Genomic DNA, 17514 nt, shown 5'->3' with positions numbered 1-17514 from the left:
TTTGTTTCCACCAACAAACAAAAAACTCGGTAGGACTTGTTATGCTACCTTTGTTACACAAAAAATAACACTTTTTTTGAAGGCAAATTTATTTAAATCCACGTTTTCTTTATTTACACCACTCCTTGTTTATTTTTATCGCATCGCAATTGTACACACAGACACTTTTTTTCTTATATCTCAACGAAATAATCTTTGCTTATTATAACTACAAAATTCGACGAACAAAACCAACTATAGACACAAAAAACAATGCAAACACTGCCCAACACCCCTACAGAGCTAAAAAAATTCACAGATGTTTTGTTTTTGTATCGTCTATGAATGATAGTGATTGATTGTGTTGTTGCCACCTGTGCAGTAACTGTTTGTGTTGGTGTTGGTCTACTAGAGAAACAGCTGTTTGTTTGTTATCGATAATATGTGATGGCGTTCGATTTGTGTTGCCACTGTTTTTGCAGGATGCAAGAATACAACGTAGTGGGATTTTTTTGGACGGCGTTAAATTATGGGAAAACCATTTTTTTAACGATTTTTTTTTAAATATGCAATGGCTTATTTGAACGAATTGTAATTGTTTTAATAAAACATTGGGAGTTTAAACAATCCACGCGTCCGTCTGCCTGGCTGGTGCACACGATAACTCTCAAAGGGAGTTCAAACTTTGCACATCATAATAGTACGTTTACATTGTATCCGTTTTCGTTAACCCAGTGGGTTTTAATTGTCAATTTCATTGCATATATGTCATATGCAATACAAATTGTGATGCAGCAAGAGTCTCCTGATTGTACATGCATGAACTCAAGGTTAAATTTTTGTTTCAATTCCGTAGCAGATGATTTGGGCTAATCTCGGACTTTTCTTAAGATTATTTTTTCATCAAATTGAGAGATTTTTCTTTTTCGCCCACGCGTTTCTGGTTTGGGAGACCATTTTATAGCGTTAGAGATCATTTTCAATTTTTTTCAGATTATTTTCATACTTTAAATAGCAATAGCATAAAGTATGCAGCAAAATAGCGATTTAAAAAATGTAGAAAGAAATCAACTGTTAACATTATTTTGAAAAATATAGCGCATATATTAAGAATCAGTACTGAACTGCTATTAATTTGCACGCTACTGTACATCTGTCGGCAATACCGACTGACACTTTTTATTGATCCTAAAGTTGTTTTATTAAAAACTGATTACTTAATGTACGCGATAAGTGCATTAAAATTATTGATCCAAAACAAATCATAACGAGCTCCAACAGCATCATGAACAAACAAGAAATGTGTCATAACCATGTTCGACTGTAAAAATAATACGAGAGAGAATTTCCATTTCTCACTTGAATTGCCATTATGAATAACTGTATCGCTCCCACTGCCCTCTCTTCATGCATTTGGTATTATGTTTGGTGTTGTTGTGTTTATGTCATGTTTGGAGTGCGGTGTTATTTAGTTCTTTCTAGGATTTCAGCATTGTTAGTTGATCGTTCTGAAAGTGTGAGGAAGATTTCCGATTTAAATTCGATATTGATTTTTATCTGTGGTAAATATTGATTTGAAATATTAATATTGTACAATATGTTTATAAATTGGTGTTTTAAAAAACGGCGTTATGCTCGGAATACGAAATTATTTGTTTGTATACAAAACATACACACACATCAAACAGTTTTACTGCGGCAGTCTAATTAGAATTCATACTGTGTTATTTTAATAAGTGATGATTATTTTGCCAGTAATCAAATCAAAGTGATATTGAATAACCAAATTTGAAAGAAAATAAATATGAATAAATGTTAAATATTTTCCATAGTACTAGATATTTTAAAATCTTAAATTTGTATCTTTAAAATATTTACTTGTGCGCGCAGACATTTGACGCCGACTGTGCTGCTATACAGATGGCAATAAAATTTTTCTCGTCGCCTTTTGAAGCTGGTCATATTCAGAATTTTTATGTTGAGTTTGTGTAATTTAATATTTTGTTTTCATTGTTTATTTTTTTATGTATCGGTTTTTTAATAGTTCTTAGGAACAAAGGAAATGGCTATGTACATAACATTACAATAGCATATGATGCAGCTAAAGCAATTCTATCAATTATGAAGGCAGCAGGATTAGTCAGTCAGGCAGTATGTAGACAATGGGCAGTAGTCATGTTGCAGAACAAATTTGTAGGACAGTTCATGGAGAAGTCAAATGTCGTCCACCCACAAAAACTATTATTTTCAAAACGAAATTCCGTCGCGTATACAAAACAACTGAATTTTTGTAATCAGGTCTTTTATCAATTCATATTGATTCCTATATTGGAAACAAAGGACGGTTGTGAAGATAAAATACAAAATCTAAGACCTAAAAAATATACAAAATTCGGATTAAATAGTTCATAATAAAAATACATATTTAAAAAATAGAAGATAGCCCCTGAAAAATATTTTGAAATAAATCATAAAAATATCATTTAAAAAACACTTTCTGATAATTTATAAAAAAATATTTTTGAAAAAATGCACACTTGATAGGGCCGGTTGATGTATAAATATCCATGGAATCGAACGTCAATAAAAGGATATTCATAAAAATCCATGACCTAATTCATATAAAATAATATTTAAAAATCCAAAAATATTACATTTATTAAATAAATTATATATTTCCACTAAATCTTCTCAATCTCCTTTTTCTAATTACAGTAGCCCAACAATGGATACCATTTCTGTAACGGATTTCCTAAAAAAATATCCTGAATATAAACGTATGCATCGTGAGATGCAATGGACTATTGAAACTGTGGGCAACAGCTACGAGTATGATGACTCGGTTTGCGATTTCAATTTATATATGGAAAATGGCATATTTATGGAACTGTTCATTAGAAAATGTCTCTGCAAACGTTTTGGCACTGACTGCAAGGATGAACGAGCCAAAAAATTTTTGAATAAACATCATTTTAAAGATTTCTTTTTAAAACAACAACTTTGTAATGCCTATGCTGCTTATACGGATCCCGAGGAAAAAGCCATAAATATTATTGATGAAATTAAATTAGTTGCTCTGACACATAGTCATAATTTCGATGAAAAAGCTGAGCTGGCATTGAATAACTATACGGTCAACTATCAAAACCTAAAGGAAGTGGTGAAATACTTCAATCAGCTGCCATTCAAGAATTTCACATATAAACTACCATGTGAATTTGAATTTGATGCATTTATTTTAAGTGGAATGCCGGATTATGTATTTGATGATCGGGTTTTTTGTCAAGTAGTCACATCGAAATATTCCCGAGCCTATAAGCGTAAATTTGCTCAAGTATTATTCTATATTTTGAGTCATTATGAGCAAAATCATTCCGTTGATGCCGTATCAAAAATGTATACGATAATGATTTACAATCCATTGTTGGGTAAAAACTATACTACGGATATATTAATGACATACGATAAATTTGATGATTTACATGATCGCATTTCATGGGATATGGATGACTTTATCGAACGTTGGTATGCAGAATTCTATATGAAAGAACATTTAAAGGAGAAATATGGTTTTATTACAGGATTTATGTGAACTGGTTTCATATTTCGTTTTTTATCATTTTTCATAAAATATAATTTACATTCAAATCAATATGTATATTATGTACATTTCTATATGTAACTATGAATTTTTTAATAAACTTGAGTATGTACATAAATGAGCACGACGTTTTTAATATAATAAAATAACCACGAATTGATAGTCCACGAAAAAAATATTTTTTAAAGCACCACCATAATAAAAAGAAAGAAAGCCTTTGCTCTGATTCTCCATGAGAGAATATTTTTAAAAAATCGACCAGTTTACTAAAAAATAATTTAAACCAGTAAGGAAAGTAGTAAAAGCGGACGGGCCGACTATATGATACCCTTCACCACTTTAGGTATATTCATCAGATGGAATCCTAACAGATGTCGGATTTTTGGAGGACCATTAACATGAAATTAAACATGTCATTCTGCAACCTATACGAAATTTTGGTCAGATATAGAGTTGCTTTGTACAATGGGACAATATTATGTTAAAAAAATTAAAGCAAGATATCGAAATCTAAACCGATTTCATTCAAACTTGTCACATGTTAGGTTACACTTATTTCAGTTTTGTGCATTCGGCCACATTTTGAGTTCTACATTTACTTATAAATCCAAATTTCGTGCAAATCGAAGAATATATAGGGCCTTTGGTGCACCATTTACATAAAATCGCACGAAAATATATATGGGAGCAATATCTAAATCTGAACCGATTTTCACGAAACTTTGCACACATCATTCTAGGCTCGATTCTGTACGATATGCCAAATTTCGTGCAAATATAGGGACATTGGTGCACCATTTACATAAAATCGGACGAAAATATATATGGGAGCTATATCTAAATGTGAACGGATTTTCACGAAACTTTGCACACATCATTCTAGACTCAATTCAGTACGATACGCCAAATTTCGTGCAAATCGAATGATATATATGGACATTGGTGCAGCATTTACATTAAATCGGACGAAAATATATATGGGAGCTATATCTTAATGTGAACCGATTTTCACGAAACTTTGCACAAATCATTCTAGACTTAATTCAATACGCTGTGCCAAATTTCGTGCAAATAGAATGGTATATATAGGGACATTGGTGCACCATTTACTGAAAATCGGACGAATCTATATATGGGAGCTATATCTAAATCTGAACCGATTTTTCCCAATTTCAATAGGGTTCGTCCTTGGGCCAAATAAGCGCCCTGTACCAACTTTCATCCAATTCGGATCATAAATGCGACCTGTACTTTGTTTACAATTTAACATGGACAGACAGGCGGACGGACATGCATACATCGACTTAGAAAGTGATTCTATGCATATTCTCAAAAGGAACCATGTGCCTATCTCGTTTCCTTTTGCCTGTTACAAACATATGCACAAAGACATAATACCCTGTACCACAGTGTAGTGATGGGTATAAAAATCAGTCCATGAAAAATATACAAAAAATTTATCTTAAAAAGTCTAAGACTGTTAGTCCCCAAAATTTTTTTAATCAACACTTCGACAATTTCTGAAAAAGATATTAAAAAAGAAATATCCGTTCTGATAATCTGTAAAAAAATTATTTTTTTTTTTTTAAATTAACGTTCTGATTATTCTTAATTATTATTTTCCCCAAGTTTTAAGTGTTTCCTCTCCAGTGGCGCCATCTCTTATTTCTTATGATAAAATGCATAACTTCGTAGCATGGACTTTTAGCATTCTATGTTTTTGAAAACACATATAGTTTGTTATAATATTAATAGATGTCGCTGTTCGAAAACATTGCGATTAACGAGTTCGCCGTATATTTTACACCAGTTGCGTTCTCTTAACATTTTTTGAAGTTAAAACAAAAACAAATATTAATGATAAATTGTCCTTATTTTTTTTTAATAAATTTATTTTTTACACTTCCTGGGATGTTACTTATTTTTTAAAAATATTAAATTCCGGAAAATTTCCCTTAACAATTTGGTTAAGAGAAATGTTGCCCACTATTGTTTGACACTGACTATTTTTTTAACGAAAAAGTTAAATAAATAATTTTTATTTTTTATATGAAATTTGTAATAATATCATAATACTAACATTACTTAGTGTAAACGCTATATTAATCTATTCTATCAAACGTAGTTATAATGTTGTTCAATTAAATCTCTTTCATTAGCTCCTATGGCATATGCGTTAAATAGCTCTCTCTCTCTTACTCTCATCAAAAATGTACATTTGCATGTCGTTATTTGTTCTTTATCCTTCCAGTGATCGGTTGTAATTAATTAAACAATGCTAAAACTGTTAAAGACAAATACATTTGTTTTTATTTAAAATATTGAAAGAATTGTTGTCAAACAAATTTGTAATAAATTCATTGTGTAAAATGAAAGTAAAACAAAAAAAAAAAAAATTAATGTATTAAAATAGTTGAATTACCATTGGCCATGGCCCATGAGATTGCATACTTCCCGTTATGAGAAGAGATTTATTTTACTCCAATAACAATTGACATAACCTAAACTCCCTCTCTTGCTCTCAGTGTGATTCTATTTGACATTTTTGCCATTAGTTCTTTCGTGATCTTTGCAATAGTCGGTAGAAATTAATGAAATATGGCCAAATATATTAAAAAGTGTTATTATTTTGTAATAAAACAATAAAATAAATACAATTAACTAAATGTGTGATAAATTGTGTGAGAAAAATTAAAGTGAAGTTAATAAATAAAGCAAATCTTATAATAATATGCTGTCATTGAACTTCTTTGACACAATTGACACAATTAAAATGCTCATTCACTCTCTTGCTCTCATTGAATTTACGTTTGACATTTTTACCATTAGTTCTTTCGTATTCTTTGCAATGATCGGTAGCAATTAATGAAATACGACCAAAAATAATAAGAAGTGTTATTGCTTCGTGATAAAATATGAAGACAATGAAATGTGTGATAAATTGTGTGAGAAAAATTAAAGTGGAAGTGAAGTAAATAAATAAACCATTTCTATGAATTGTTTGCAATCGTTGGCATCTCGTGTGTGTTCAAGTGTTGTCTTCTTTGCTGTTTAGTTGGCCGTGATTACATTGCATTACGGTAAAAGTGTTTTGTTTGGGTTTTCGGTTTGTTATTACAAATACAAATATCCCAGTGAATAATGCGTTGAAATGTGGAATAAAAATATGGTAAGTTTTTTATTATTTATTTTATATAAAATATGATTTATAAAAAAAATAATTTCCATTTTTATAAATACTTATTAAAAAATAAAAAATAAAATAATTTCCACTTTTATAAGTATTTATTAAAAAATAAACTCTTAATAGTGCATTTTAAATTTTAAATTTTAATTGCAAAAATAAATAAATATAAATATTTTCAATTGAAATGTCAACATAGGCCTACACATATTATTCATATTAAGGTTCCGACTTATTTCTAAGCTAGTCGCATTAAAAATATCCTTGTGTTCGGCCGGTTTTTTACATTTTCTGGTCGAACTAAGTGAGATTTTTACTTGTTTACTTGATCAGAAACACACGTATCTGTGTGTTAGATACTAGTAAGAACATTTCGTGGTTAAAAAAAAAAAACAAAGCAAAAAATTGACGTTGAGTGCGCGAAACATGACTTTTTTGGATTTCTTCAATTGCTAGAAGAGTCTCAGAACCCCAAATAGGACAGTTTTGTTTATTAACATAACGTAGTTGGACGATTATGTAAATCATAATCTCCTCTTAAAGCACGATATGTAGCTATGGCAGAATCAAAATTTTGTAGTAGTTTTTGATAATTTTTGTGCGTTGTGAGATAGTTAGGCGATCAATTTTCTTTTAATTCCAGACGTCCAACTAAAGAGGAAGAAAGCAAAAACGGACTTAACAATTTAATTTGACAGATGTCGAATTCCAGTCCATACTTTTGAAACCATGAAAGAGATAACTCTGTAGATAAATACGAAGGTAGATAATAGTATATATTTAGTAAGTAAAGATGGACCTCGTAATTTTTATACCCTTCACTACACTGTGGTACAGGGTATTATGTCTTTGTGCATATGTTTGTAACATGCAAAAGTAATCGAGATAGACCCATGGTTCCTTTTGAGAATATGCATAGAATGACTTTCTGAGTCGATTTACGCATGTCCGTTTGTTCGTCCGTCTGTCCATGTATTATTGTTAACAAAGTACAGGTCGCATTTGTTTTCCGATTTGGATTAAATTTGGCTCAGTTCACTTATTTGGCCTAAGGACGAACCCTATTGAAATTAGATATTGCTTCCATATATAGTTTCGTCTTATTTTATCTAAATGATGCATCAAATTCCAAATATTTGTCCGATTGGGACAACATTTTGTACAGCGCACTGAATCAGGTCCATACTTATGTATGCGAAATTTTGTTGGAATCGGTTCAGATTTCGATATAGCTCACATATATAGTTTCGTCCGATTTTATGTAAATGCACCATACTGCCAATATTGGTCCGATTTTACACAGAGTACCGAATTAGGTCCAGATCGATGTAAGTGAAGTTTTGGTTGGAATCGATGCAGATTTAGATATAGCTCCCATATATAGTTTCGCCCGATTTTATGTACATGGAGCACCATACTGCCAATATTGGTCCGATTGAGAGAAAATTCTGCACAGAGTACTGAATTAGGTCCAGACTGATATCTTCGAAATTTTGTTAAAATCGGTTCAGATTTTGATATAGCTCACATATATAGTTTCGTCCGATTTTTTGTGAATGATGCACCAAACTCCCAATATTTATCTGATTGAGCAAAATTTTGTCAAGCTAATGCAATTGAGACAAAAATTATGTGTGACAAGGTGTGGAAATCGGTTCAGATTTTGATATAGGTCTTATATATATTTTCGTTCGATTTTATGTAAATGTTGCACCGAATGGCCTATGTTTGTTCGATTTACTCGAAATGTGGCAAAGGTCCATGTGTTTATATATATAGCTCCAATACATAATTTTACTCGATTTCATACAAATGGTACACCAAAGAATCCGATTGATTTCAGAATGGTATGTGTATGGAGTTTTTTTTTTTTAAATTTGTTCAAATATCTATCTAGATAGCACATTCGCTTGATTCCATCTCAATAGTCCTCCAAAGATTATATGTCTGTTATATCTACAGGATATTATAGATATTGTAGCATCTCTTGTATGTACCATCCGACATTTGAACTTTCCTTACTGGTTTATATATAATATTTCGTGCCATATATATATATATATATATATTATTGTTTATTGTGAATTTCACTTGCTATTTTTATACCCTCCACCATAGTATGGAGGGTATATTAATTTTGTCATTCCGTTTGAACCTGATCAAAATATTCATTTCCGACTTTATAAAGTATATATATTCTTGATCAGGGTAAAATTCTAAGACGATCTAGCCATGTCCGTCCGTCCGTCTGTTGTAATCACGCTATCTTCCGAAGGAATTGAGATAGGGTGCTGAAATTTTGCATAGGGTTGTCTTTTGTCTGCATGCAGGTCAAGTTCGAAGATGGGGTATATCGGTCCACGTTTAGGCATAGCTCCCATATAAGGGTACCTCCGAATTTTCGGTTTTTTGAGGTTCTTGATCGCGTTTTTCAACCTAATTCGCTGAAATTTGGTACTTTGAGCTCTTATTGGGGAACAAATCTCGCTACTAAAAATTATAAATATAGGTCAATTTTTTCTGGTACCCCCCATATAACGGTACCCTCCAATTTTCAGTTTTAGGGTTATTGAGCGCGGTTTTCAACCGAATACGCTGAAATTTGGTACATTGGGTTCTTATTGGGTACTAAATGTCCCTACAAAAAATTATAAATATAGGTCCACTTTTTCTGGTAGCCCCCATATAACGGTACCTCCTAATTTTCAGTATTTTGGGGGTTTTGATCGTATTTTTCCACCGAATTGGCTGTAATTTAGTATTTTGAGTTCTTAATAGGTACCAAATCTCTCCACATAAAATTATAAATATAGGTAATTTTTTTCGAATATCCCCCATATAAGGGTACCCCCCAATTTTCTGTATTTTGGGGTTCTTGAGCGCGTTTTTCAACCGAATACGCTGAAATTTAATACATTGGGTTCTTAACAGGTACCAAATTTCTCCACAAAAAATTTTAAATATAGGTCAATTTTTTCGGATATCCCCCATATAAGGGTACCCCCAATTTTCGGTATTTTGGAGTTCTTGAGCGCGTTTTTCAACCGAAATTTGGTACATTGGGTTCTTAATAGGTTCCAAATCTCTCCACAACAAATTATGAATATAGGTCAATTTTTTCGGATAGCCCCCATGTAAGAGTACCCCGAATTTGCTGCAATTTGGTATTTTGTAGACGTATATGGTAACAAATCTCCCTACCAAAAATTATTAATATTCGCCCCCTATTTTGGGGTAGTCCCCATATAACCCCCTTTTTTATATTAAAATAGTTATCTGATTTGCTCCGCGTTTTGAGTTTGGTTCTAAGACTCTTTTGTAATCATTTCACCTGCGGAGAATAGAGAGATAAAAAAATTACATTGTATGGTTCGATAATAAACTATAGCCGCATTTAGACCTAGCCCCTGATTGGAGGTTCCAGAAGGAGTGGACCGATATTCCCCATCTTCGAATTTGAACTAAGCTTGGAAAAAATAATAAAATGGCAAAGTTTGGATGAAGTCTAAATTTTCTGAAACGGATTTGGTCCAAAGAAACATGGGGTCTAAAACCAATATTTCGATGAGGTACATTTTCACCGTGTTAAAGTGTATACTCCCTCATTAGCCATAAGGCTGAGGGTTTAATTATCCTTTAAAAATTTCTAAAATTTGTATTATGGTTTACATAATACGTTTTTAGAATTGTCGGTATAGGTACAATTTTTGCTATGTTCCCTATATTTTCATTTCTAGTGCCTGTCAATATATCTATGGTGGAGGGTATCCAAAGTTCGGCCCGGCCGAACTTACCGCTTTTTCATTTGTTTGTTTTCATTTCTTTCGAAACAAGCTATACTTTATAATTATTGCTAGAATGATATGTATTTATCTATTAGTTCAATTTGCATATTCTGTGCGATATTATAAACATTATCCTCTATATTATCAGCAAATTTTGACATTTTTAAACAACACTTAGCTTTAATTTACTCCATTCAGAAATTGACCTAATAAGCTCACACTACCGGCATTGCTCTCTGCAAATTTCTATTTGGCCATTTATAAACTATAATTGAACACACATATTTTTTATTTGTTATATTTATTAATATTATTACACTTATATTTTTGTTGTTATTTACATTAGATTATTAAATAACTAGTTTACATACGTACAAACATTGATATAATTAGCCTTACATATATATTTTATGTTGATATAGATTACGGGGTAAATAATACAATATATAAACATTATAGATAATTTAACAATTATTTAATAAATCTTAAAAACGAACACTATTGAATATTAAGTTGGTGGTTAAATTAGTGTACAATTAGTATAAAAACATAATAATTGAGTTTACCGATATAATTTTTGCAAATATGACTATTGAGATGTGGGGGCAATAAAGAGGTGTCAGATGTTGCAGGGATTACGTTCACTACCCTCCTATGTTAACATCAAAGGCGTGTTTTCATAATTTTAATTCAATTTAAATATGTTTTCATTATTTCAATTTAAATTTGGAATCCAATACCCTGACACTCTCATTGACCCTCCAAATATACAGAGTAATTCAAGGCGGAGCAGAAGAGAGAATAACATTTTCGATTAGGTTTGTTTGTGTTACAACAAATAGATAAATTATTTATGGCATTTTTTGTTTCCTATTAAATCATTGTAATGAATTAATCACTTTATTTTTTAGTTATTATTATTAATGTAATATAATTAAAATTAGTTAATGTCTATTATTACAATATTCATACATTTATATATATATATATATATATATATGAGTATATAAAATTATTATATATTATAAAAAAAATGTTTTTTTATTTTTATTGTCAGCTAAACATACGAACTTTGCAAGTTACTTGCTGCAGCAGGTACGTTGTTGTTAGAATACAAATTAAATTGTTTGTTTGGACTTGGTTTTCGATTATTTGTTTTTCGATTTCTGTTTATCAGCTGAGGTTGTCGTGCCTTCGTGCGTGTTTACTACTAATAACGATTACTTTCTCTATCGGAATATTTGCCACTCATTTTACCAACCGAATAACGATCCGAGTAGGCATCATATTTATCCGCCTTATAATTGATTTCTTGTGGTGTATAACCAATATTCTTTTGCCAGTGCCGGGTCCAATAGAGATCTTCGTTGCGTACCTGTGATGGTGTTTTGGCATCTCGACACACATACACACAATAGACCATACAACCGATAAGCGTTAAGAAACCGAAAATTAGGAAAATTATACCAAGGATCCTGAAAAGAAAACAAGAAACGTGAAAATTACAATAATAATATTCCAAACAAAGCATCAATGAAACGATGAAAATTTGATTTATTTAGTATTTCTATTACAAGTTCAAATAATAATAACTAACATATTCATATAGGGTAAAATACAGGAGAAGTCTAAAATTACAATTTTTTACAATAGTGTCTCACAATCTCTCTTGTGTGTTTTATTGCCGTAGCCAGTGCTGCCAGTTAAATTTCATGAAAAATCGTCAATTTTTCAGAAAAAAATCGGCATAATCGGCATTTGTATTTTTAAAAATCGGCAGCATATAATTTATAAATAAATTCATATTTTTTTGGTTTATAACAAATCAATATTGTTTATTACATTAAAAAATATAACATAAAAGATTCATTTTTCTACAAAAATTGTAGATTTTTCTAAAATATAGTAATTATTATGTACACTAGTGAGATCTTTCAGATTTACGTATAACAGAGTGTGATATTAAGGCCATAAAAATAACTTACAAACTAGTACATATTTTTATTACACATTTTTAGTAATTCATTATCAATTTTGATATTAAAACAATTTGAATTATTTAGTTTGATGTAATCTTTAGAATAAGGAATCCCTTCCAATGAATCATTCTCAAGAGAGCTTCTAATTTTAGTTTTGTTAAGGTTTACCTGATTAAAAATTCGTTGCACATTTGCTGTGGAGGGTGGAAGAACCATAATTCTTTGTACAAATTTAGACAAAACTGGAAAAGCTAAATTGGAGTCCCCACGTTTAATTTCGGAAATTTTTTTCCCAAAACTTTTTAAATTATATTCTGCATTTTCAAAAATTTCTTCAAAATTCAGAAAGTTTAACTCCCTAAACTCGGAGTCTAAAGATTGCCTCTCAGTTTCAAAAATAAAATCGGGGAATTCTTTTAAAATATCTAGAAAAGAATTATTGCCCTTCTTCATTACTCGTCCAGGATCAATAAGTTTTAAGCATTTAAATGAATGTAAATTAAAATCAAAACGTTTTAATATATCTGACAAAAAATGCAGATATCTAAGCCATTGAAAACGGCTGCGGCGAGTCGCTGATAGTTATAATGATTTAAAGCTGCCAATTTTATATGTTTTTTATGGTAACCCCGTATTAAATTATAAAGTTAGACAATTTGTGTCGATTGTTGAAATATCGGCAATTCTGAGGCAAAAATCGGAAAATCGGCATTTTCCATTTTTAGAGTGAAAAATCGTCAAAATGCCGATAAATCGGCAAATATGGCAGCCCTGGCCGTAGCTAGAGCAGCTTTAATTTACTCCAATAACAATTAGTAAATGAAATCTTACTCTCAGTCACTCTCTCTCTCTCTCTCTCTCTTGTCAACAATATATTTTTATTTCACATTTTTGCCATTAGTTTTTCCATATTCTTTGTAGTGATCGGTAGCGATCATTAAAATGTTGCCAAAACTATGAAAAGTGTTATTGTTTTTTCAATAAAACATTAAAATAATTATTATTAAGTTAATGTGTGATAAATTGTGTGTGAAAATATGAAGTGAAGTTAATAAATAATTTCTATGAACTGTTTCCTGTCGTTAGACTCTCGTGGGAGTACAAAAATTTCTTCTTTGTTGTTTATTTCAGAGAGTATATTTTGTTGAAATGAGAAGAGCTTAAATTTACTCCGATAACAAATTGACATGACATGAACACTTACTCCCTCTCTTGCTCTCAATCAGGTCTGCCATATTTGCCGATTTATCGGCATTTTGACGATTTTTCACTCTAAAAATGGAAAATGCCGATTTTCCGATTTTTGCCTCTGAATTGCCGATATTTCAACAATCGACACAAATTGTCTAACTTTTTAATTTAACACGGCGTTACCATACAAACATATAAAATTGGCAGCTTTAAATCATTATAACTATCGGCGACTCGCCGCAGCCGTTTTCAATGGCTTAGATATCTGCATTTTTTGTCAGCATTGTACTCTGTTTAGTTTACATTTTACATCGAATAAGGAAAATCTTTAGACTCCGAGTTTAGGGAGTTAAACTTTCTGAATTTTGAAGAAATTTTTGAAAATGCAGAATATAATTTAAAAATTTTCCGAAATTAAACGTGGGGACTCCAATTTAGCTTTTCCAGTTTTGTCTAAATTTCTACAAAGAATTATGGTTCTTCCACACTCCACAGCAAATGTGGAACGAATTTTTAGTCAGGTAAACCTTAACAAAACTAAAATTAGAAGCTCATAATTCAAATTGTTTTAATATCAAAATTGATAATGAATTACTAAAAATGTGTAATAAAAATATGTACTAGTTTGTGAGTTATTTTTATGACCTTAATACCTGTGTTATACGTAAATCTGAAAGATCTCACTAGTGTACATAATAATTACTATATTTTAGAAAAATCTACATTTTTTACAGAAAAATGAACCTTTTATGTTATTTTTTTATACAGAATTGAATTTGTTATCTTTTTTTAATGTAATAAACAATATTGATTTGTTATAAACCAAAAAAATATGAATTTTTCTTATAAATTATATGCTTCCGATTTTTAAAAATACAAATGCCGATTATGCCGATTTTTTTCTGAAAAATTGACGATTTTTCATGAAATTTAACTGGCAGCACTGCTCTCAATACATTTCTATTTGACATTTTTGTCATTAGTTCTTTCGCGTTCTTTGCAATGGTCGGCTGCAATTAATGAAATATGGTCAAAAATGTGGATAGAAAGTGTTATTGTTTTGTAAAAATTTATAAAAATAACTATTATTAAACAAATGTGTGATAAATTGTGCGTGAAAAGTGGAAGTGAAGTTAATACATAAATAAACCATTTCTATTAATAGTTTGCAATTGTTGGCATCTCGTGTATGATCACGTGTTGTCTTCTTTGTTGTTTATTTGGCCGTGTTTACATTATATGACGGCAAATGCATTGCTTGTGTATTCCGTTTTGTTGTTACAAATAACCCAGTAAACTATTATGGGTTAGAGAAAACGTAAAAGCAAAACTTTAAACAAATATTAAACATTTGCAAAGATGTTTATAAATAAATTAAATGAACCTAAAAATATGGTGAGTTTTTTTTAATATTTTCCATAAAATATGATTTATAGGATAATAGGTATATTAAATTCCGTTTGTAACTCATCGAAATATTCATTTCTGACCCTATGTAAAGTATATACATATATTCATGATCAGTGTAAAATTTTAAGACGATCTAGCCATGTCCGTCTGACCGTCTGTTGTAATCACGCTATCTTCTGAGATGGGGTGCTGAAATTTTGCATATTTTTTTAATATTCGTCCCCTTTTTGAGGTCGTCCCCATATAACCCCCTTTTTATACCCTTCACCACACTGTGGTACATGCAAAAGCAATCAAGATAGACCCATGGTTCCTTTTGAGAATATGCATAGAATCACTTTCTGAGTCGATTTCCGTATGTCCGTCTGTCCGTCCATGTATTTTTGTGAACAAAGTACAGGTCGCATTTATGATCCGATTTGGGTGAAATTTGGCATAGGCCACTTATTTGTCCCAAGGACGAACCCTATTGAAATTGTGAAAAATCGGTTTAGATTTAGATATAGCTCCTATATATATTTTCGTCCCATTTAATGTAAATGGTGCACCAAAGCCCCTATATCTCTCTCGATTTACACAAAATTTGGCACAGCGCAATTATTTAGGTTTAGAATGATGTGTGTTAAGTTTCGCGAAAATCGATCCAGATTTAGATATAGCTCCCATATATATTTTCGTCCGATTTAATGTATATGGTTCACCAAAGTCCCTATATATCTTTCGATTTGCACGAAATTTGGCACAGCACAATTATTTAGGTTTAGAATGATGTGTGTTAAGTTTCGCGAAAATCGAATCGGTTGCAGAATCACATGTTTATTGATCCAATTTCATTTTACTGGTCCTTTAAAAATGCGACGTCTGTTAGGATTCATCTGTTGAATATACCAAAAGTAGAGTCTGCCCCGTCCGACTGTACCTCATTCGGTACGCTATGCTAAATTTTTTCTCTATCCAGACTATCATTGTGACTTGGGTGAACTATTGTGGAATCCGAAAAATCTATATATGAGAGCTTTTTCTAAATCTGAGCCGATTTTCTCCAATTTTCATAGGGTTCGTTGTTGTTGTATGACAAAGATCCACTTTTCTTCTTAAGCTGAATTTCTCATATTCCCAATATGATGTGTAGCTTTTAATTGTTTTATATTTCTCTTTTTGTTTTGGTTCTACTTACCAGACATAAAGCGGTTCATAGAATTGCACCACAATCACAAAGCCCAACGTCACCAAGATAAGACCCAAATTCAGCAGCAACATTAGACAGCAGACACCCTTGACATTTGGACAAAATGGATTGGGCGCTGACATTGTTTCGATTTTGGCTCCACGTTTTGTAGTGCTACGAGCACTACGACCCGTTTTGGCAGTACTGGCAACAGAGTAAACACTACGCGGTGCTCTCGATGGTGGTCGATGGCTGTAGCGGCTTTGGAGAACAGAAATAAAAAATGACAATTATAATCGATTCCACTCTAGAAACACAAAATATCTACCTTATTTCCGATGGTGCCTTATAGGCAGCACTGGTCACATAAATATCACTACCCGTATCACCACCATTGTGATCATAGCTTAAGGCAGATGGTGCTCTTGGTGGCAGTCGTGTTGGTGGTGGACCACTCAGTGAGCGTGGACCACCACTATCGACCACCGATGTTGAGTAGTGACCATTCGAGTGGCCATTATTAATGCGGGTTTTACGCGACGAATGATAATGACCCTGTGGTGAGGTACGTTCATGTGCTATTGTATATTCGGACATGGTACGTTCCGATGGAGCACGATGTGATTCTTCGCCATCGGTTGAATAGCCGCGATTCGAGTGAACATAAGGTGGATCGGGCGTTGACCGACCATGTGTGGCAACATAGTGACCACCTTTGATTCTGCAAAAAGGAGAATTATTTTAATAGGAAATATGTTTTTTTTATCAGGTGAGGCACTTACTTTTTTACACGTCTTTCATGCATAATTTTGGATTAGGGTTTTTTTTTGCAAAATTTTCTGGGGTTATAAAACGTGAGCTTGATTGTTGATATGGTTGGGATTATCAAAATTGTATTCAAATTTTCCTTAAAAGAAAATTATTTTGCTTGGTGACGTTTGTTGGGGAGTCTAGGCTTTCATTCTTTAAAGAAATCTGAAAATGGAAGATATATGGAAAATTAGTAAGGATATTTTCTTAATGTTTATATAATGTATATACAAGTTAATGGAATAATAAGTTGCAAATATATATATATATATATGTGTTGTTGGACCCTTGAGTTTCATCCTTATCTACCATGATTGCTTCCTTTTTATCTTTGACTACATCATTCGTCAAAGTTGATAAATCGATTTTATTCGATGCTATTTTTAGTATTTAAAGATTTTTATGGA

General features: G+C 31.6%; 1 protein-coding gene across 1 annotated transcript; it reads right to left on the bottom strand.

The window, feature by feature from the left end:
* Positions 1-11748: 11748 nt before the first annotated feature.
* LOC133326550 (uncharacterized) lies at positions 11749-17102 on the bottom strand. Its single transcript, XM_061535177.1, has 4 exons — positions 17080-17102; positions 16626-17018; positions 16307-16558; positions 11749-12024 (listed from the first exon to the last, which is right to left on the bottom strand). The coding sequence occupies exons 1-4, from the start codon at positions 17100-17102 to the stop codon at positions 11760-11762; spliced, it is 933 nt and encodes a 310-aa protein (XP_061391161.1). The 3' UTR covers positions 11749-11759.
* Between the last annotated feature and the right edge of the window lie 412 nt (positions 17103-17514).

The sequence above is a fragment of the Musca vetustissima genome, unplaced genomic scaffold, assembly GCF_032173495.1.
Source record: "Musca vetustissima isolate MV318-11 ecotype Yass unplaced genomic scaffold, APGP_CSIRO_Mvet_v1 utg44683, whole genome shotgun sequence".
Classification (NCBI taxonomy): Eukaryota; Metazoa; Arthropoda; class Insecta; order Diptera; family Muscidae; genus Musca; species Musca vetustissima.
The sequence above is the reverse complement of the archived record's forward strand: the minus strand, read 5'-3'. Positions and strand labels throughout refer to the sequence as shown.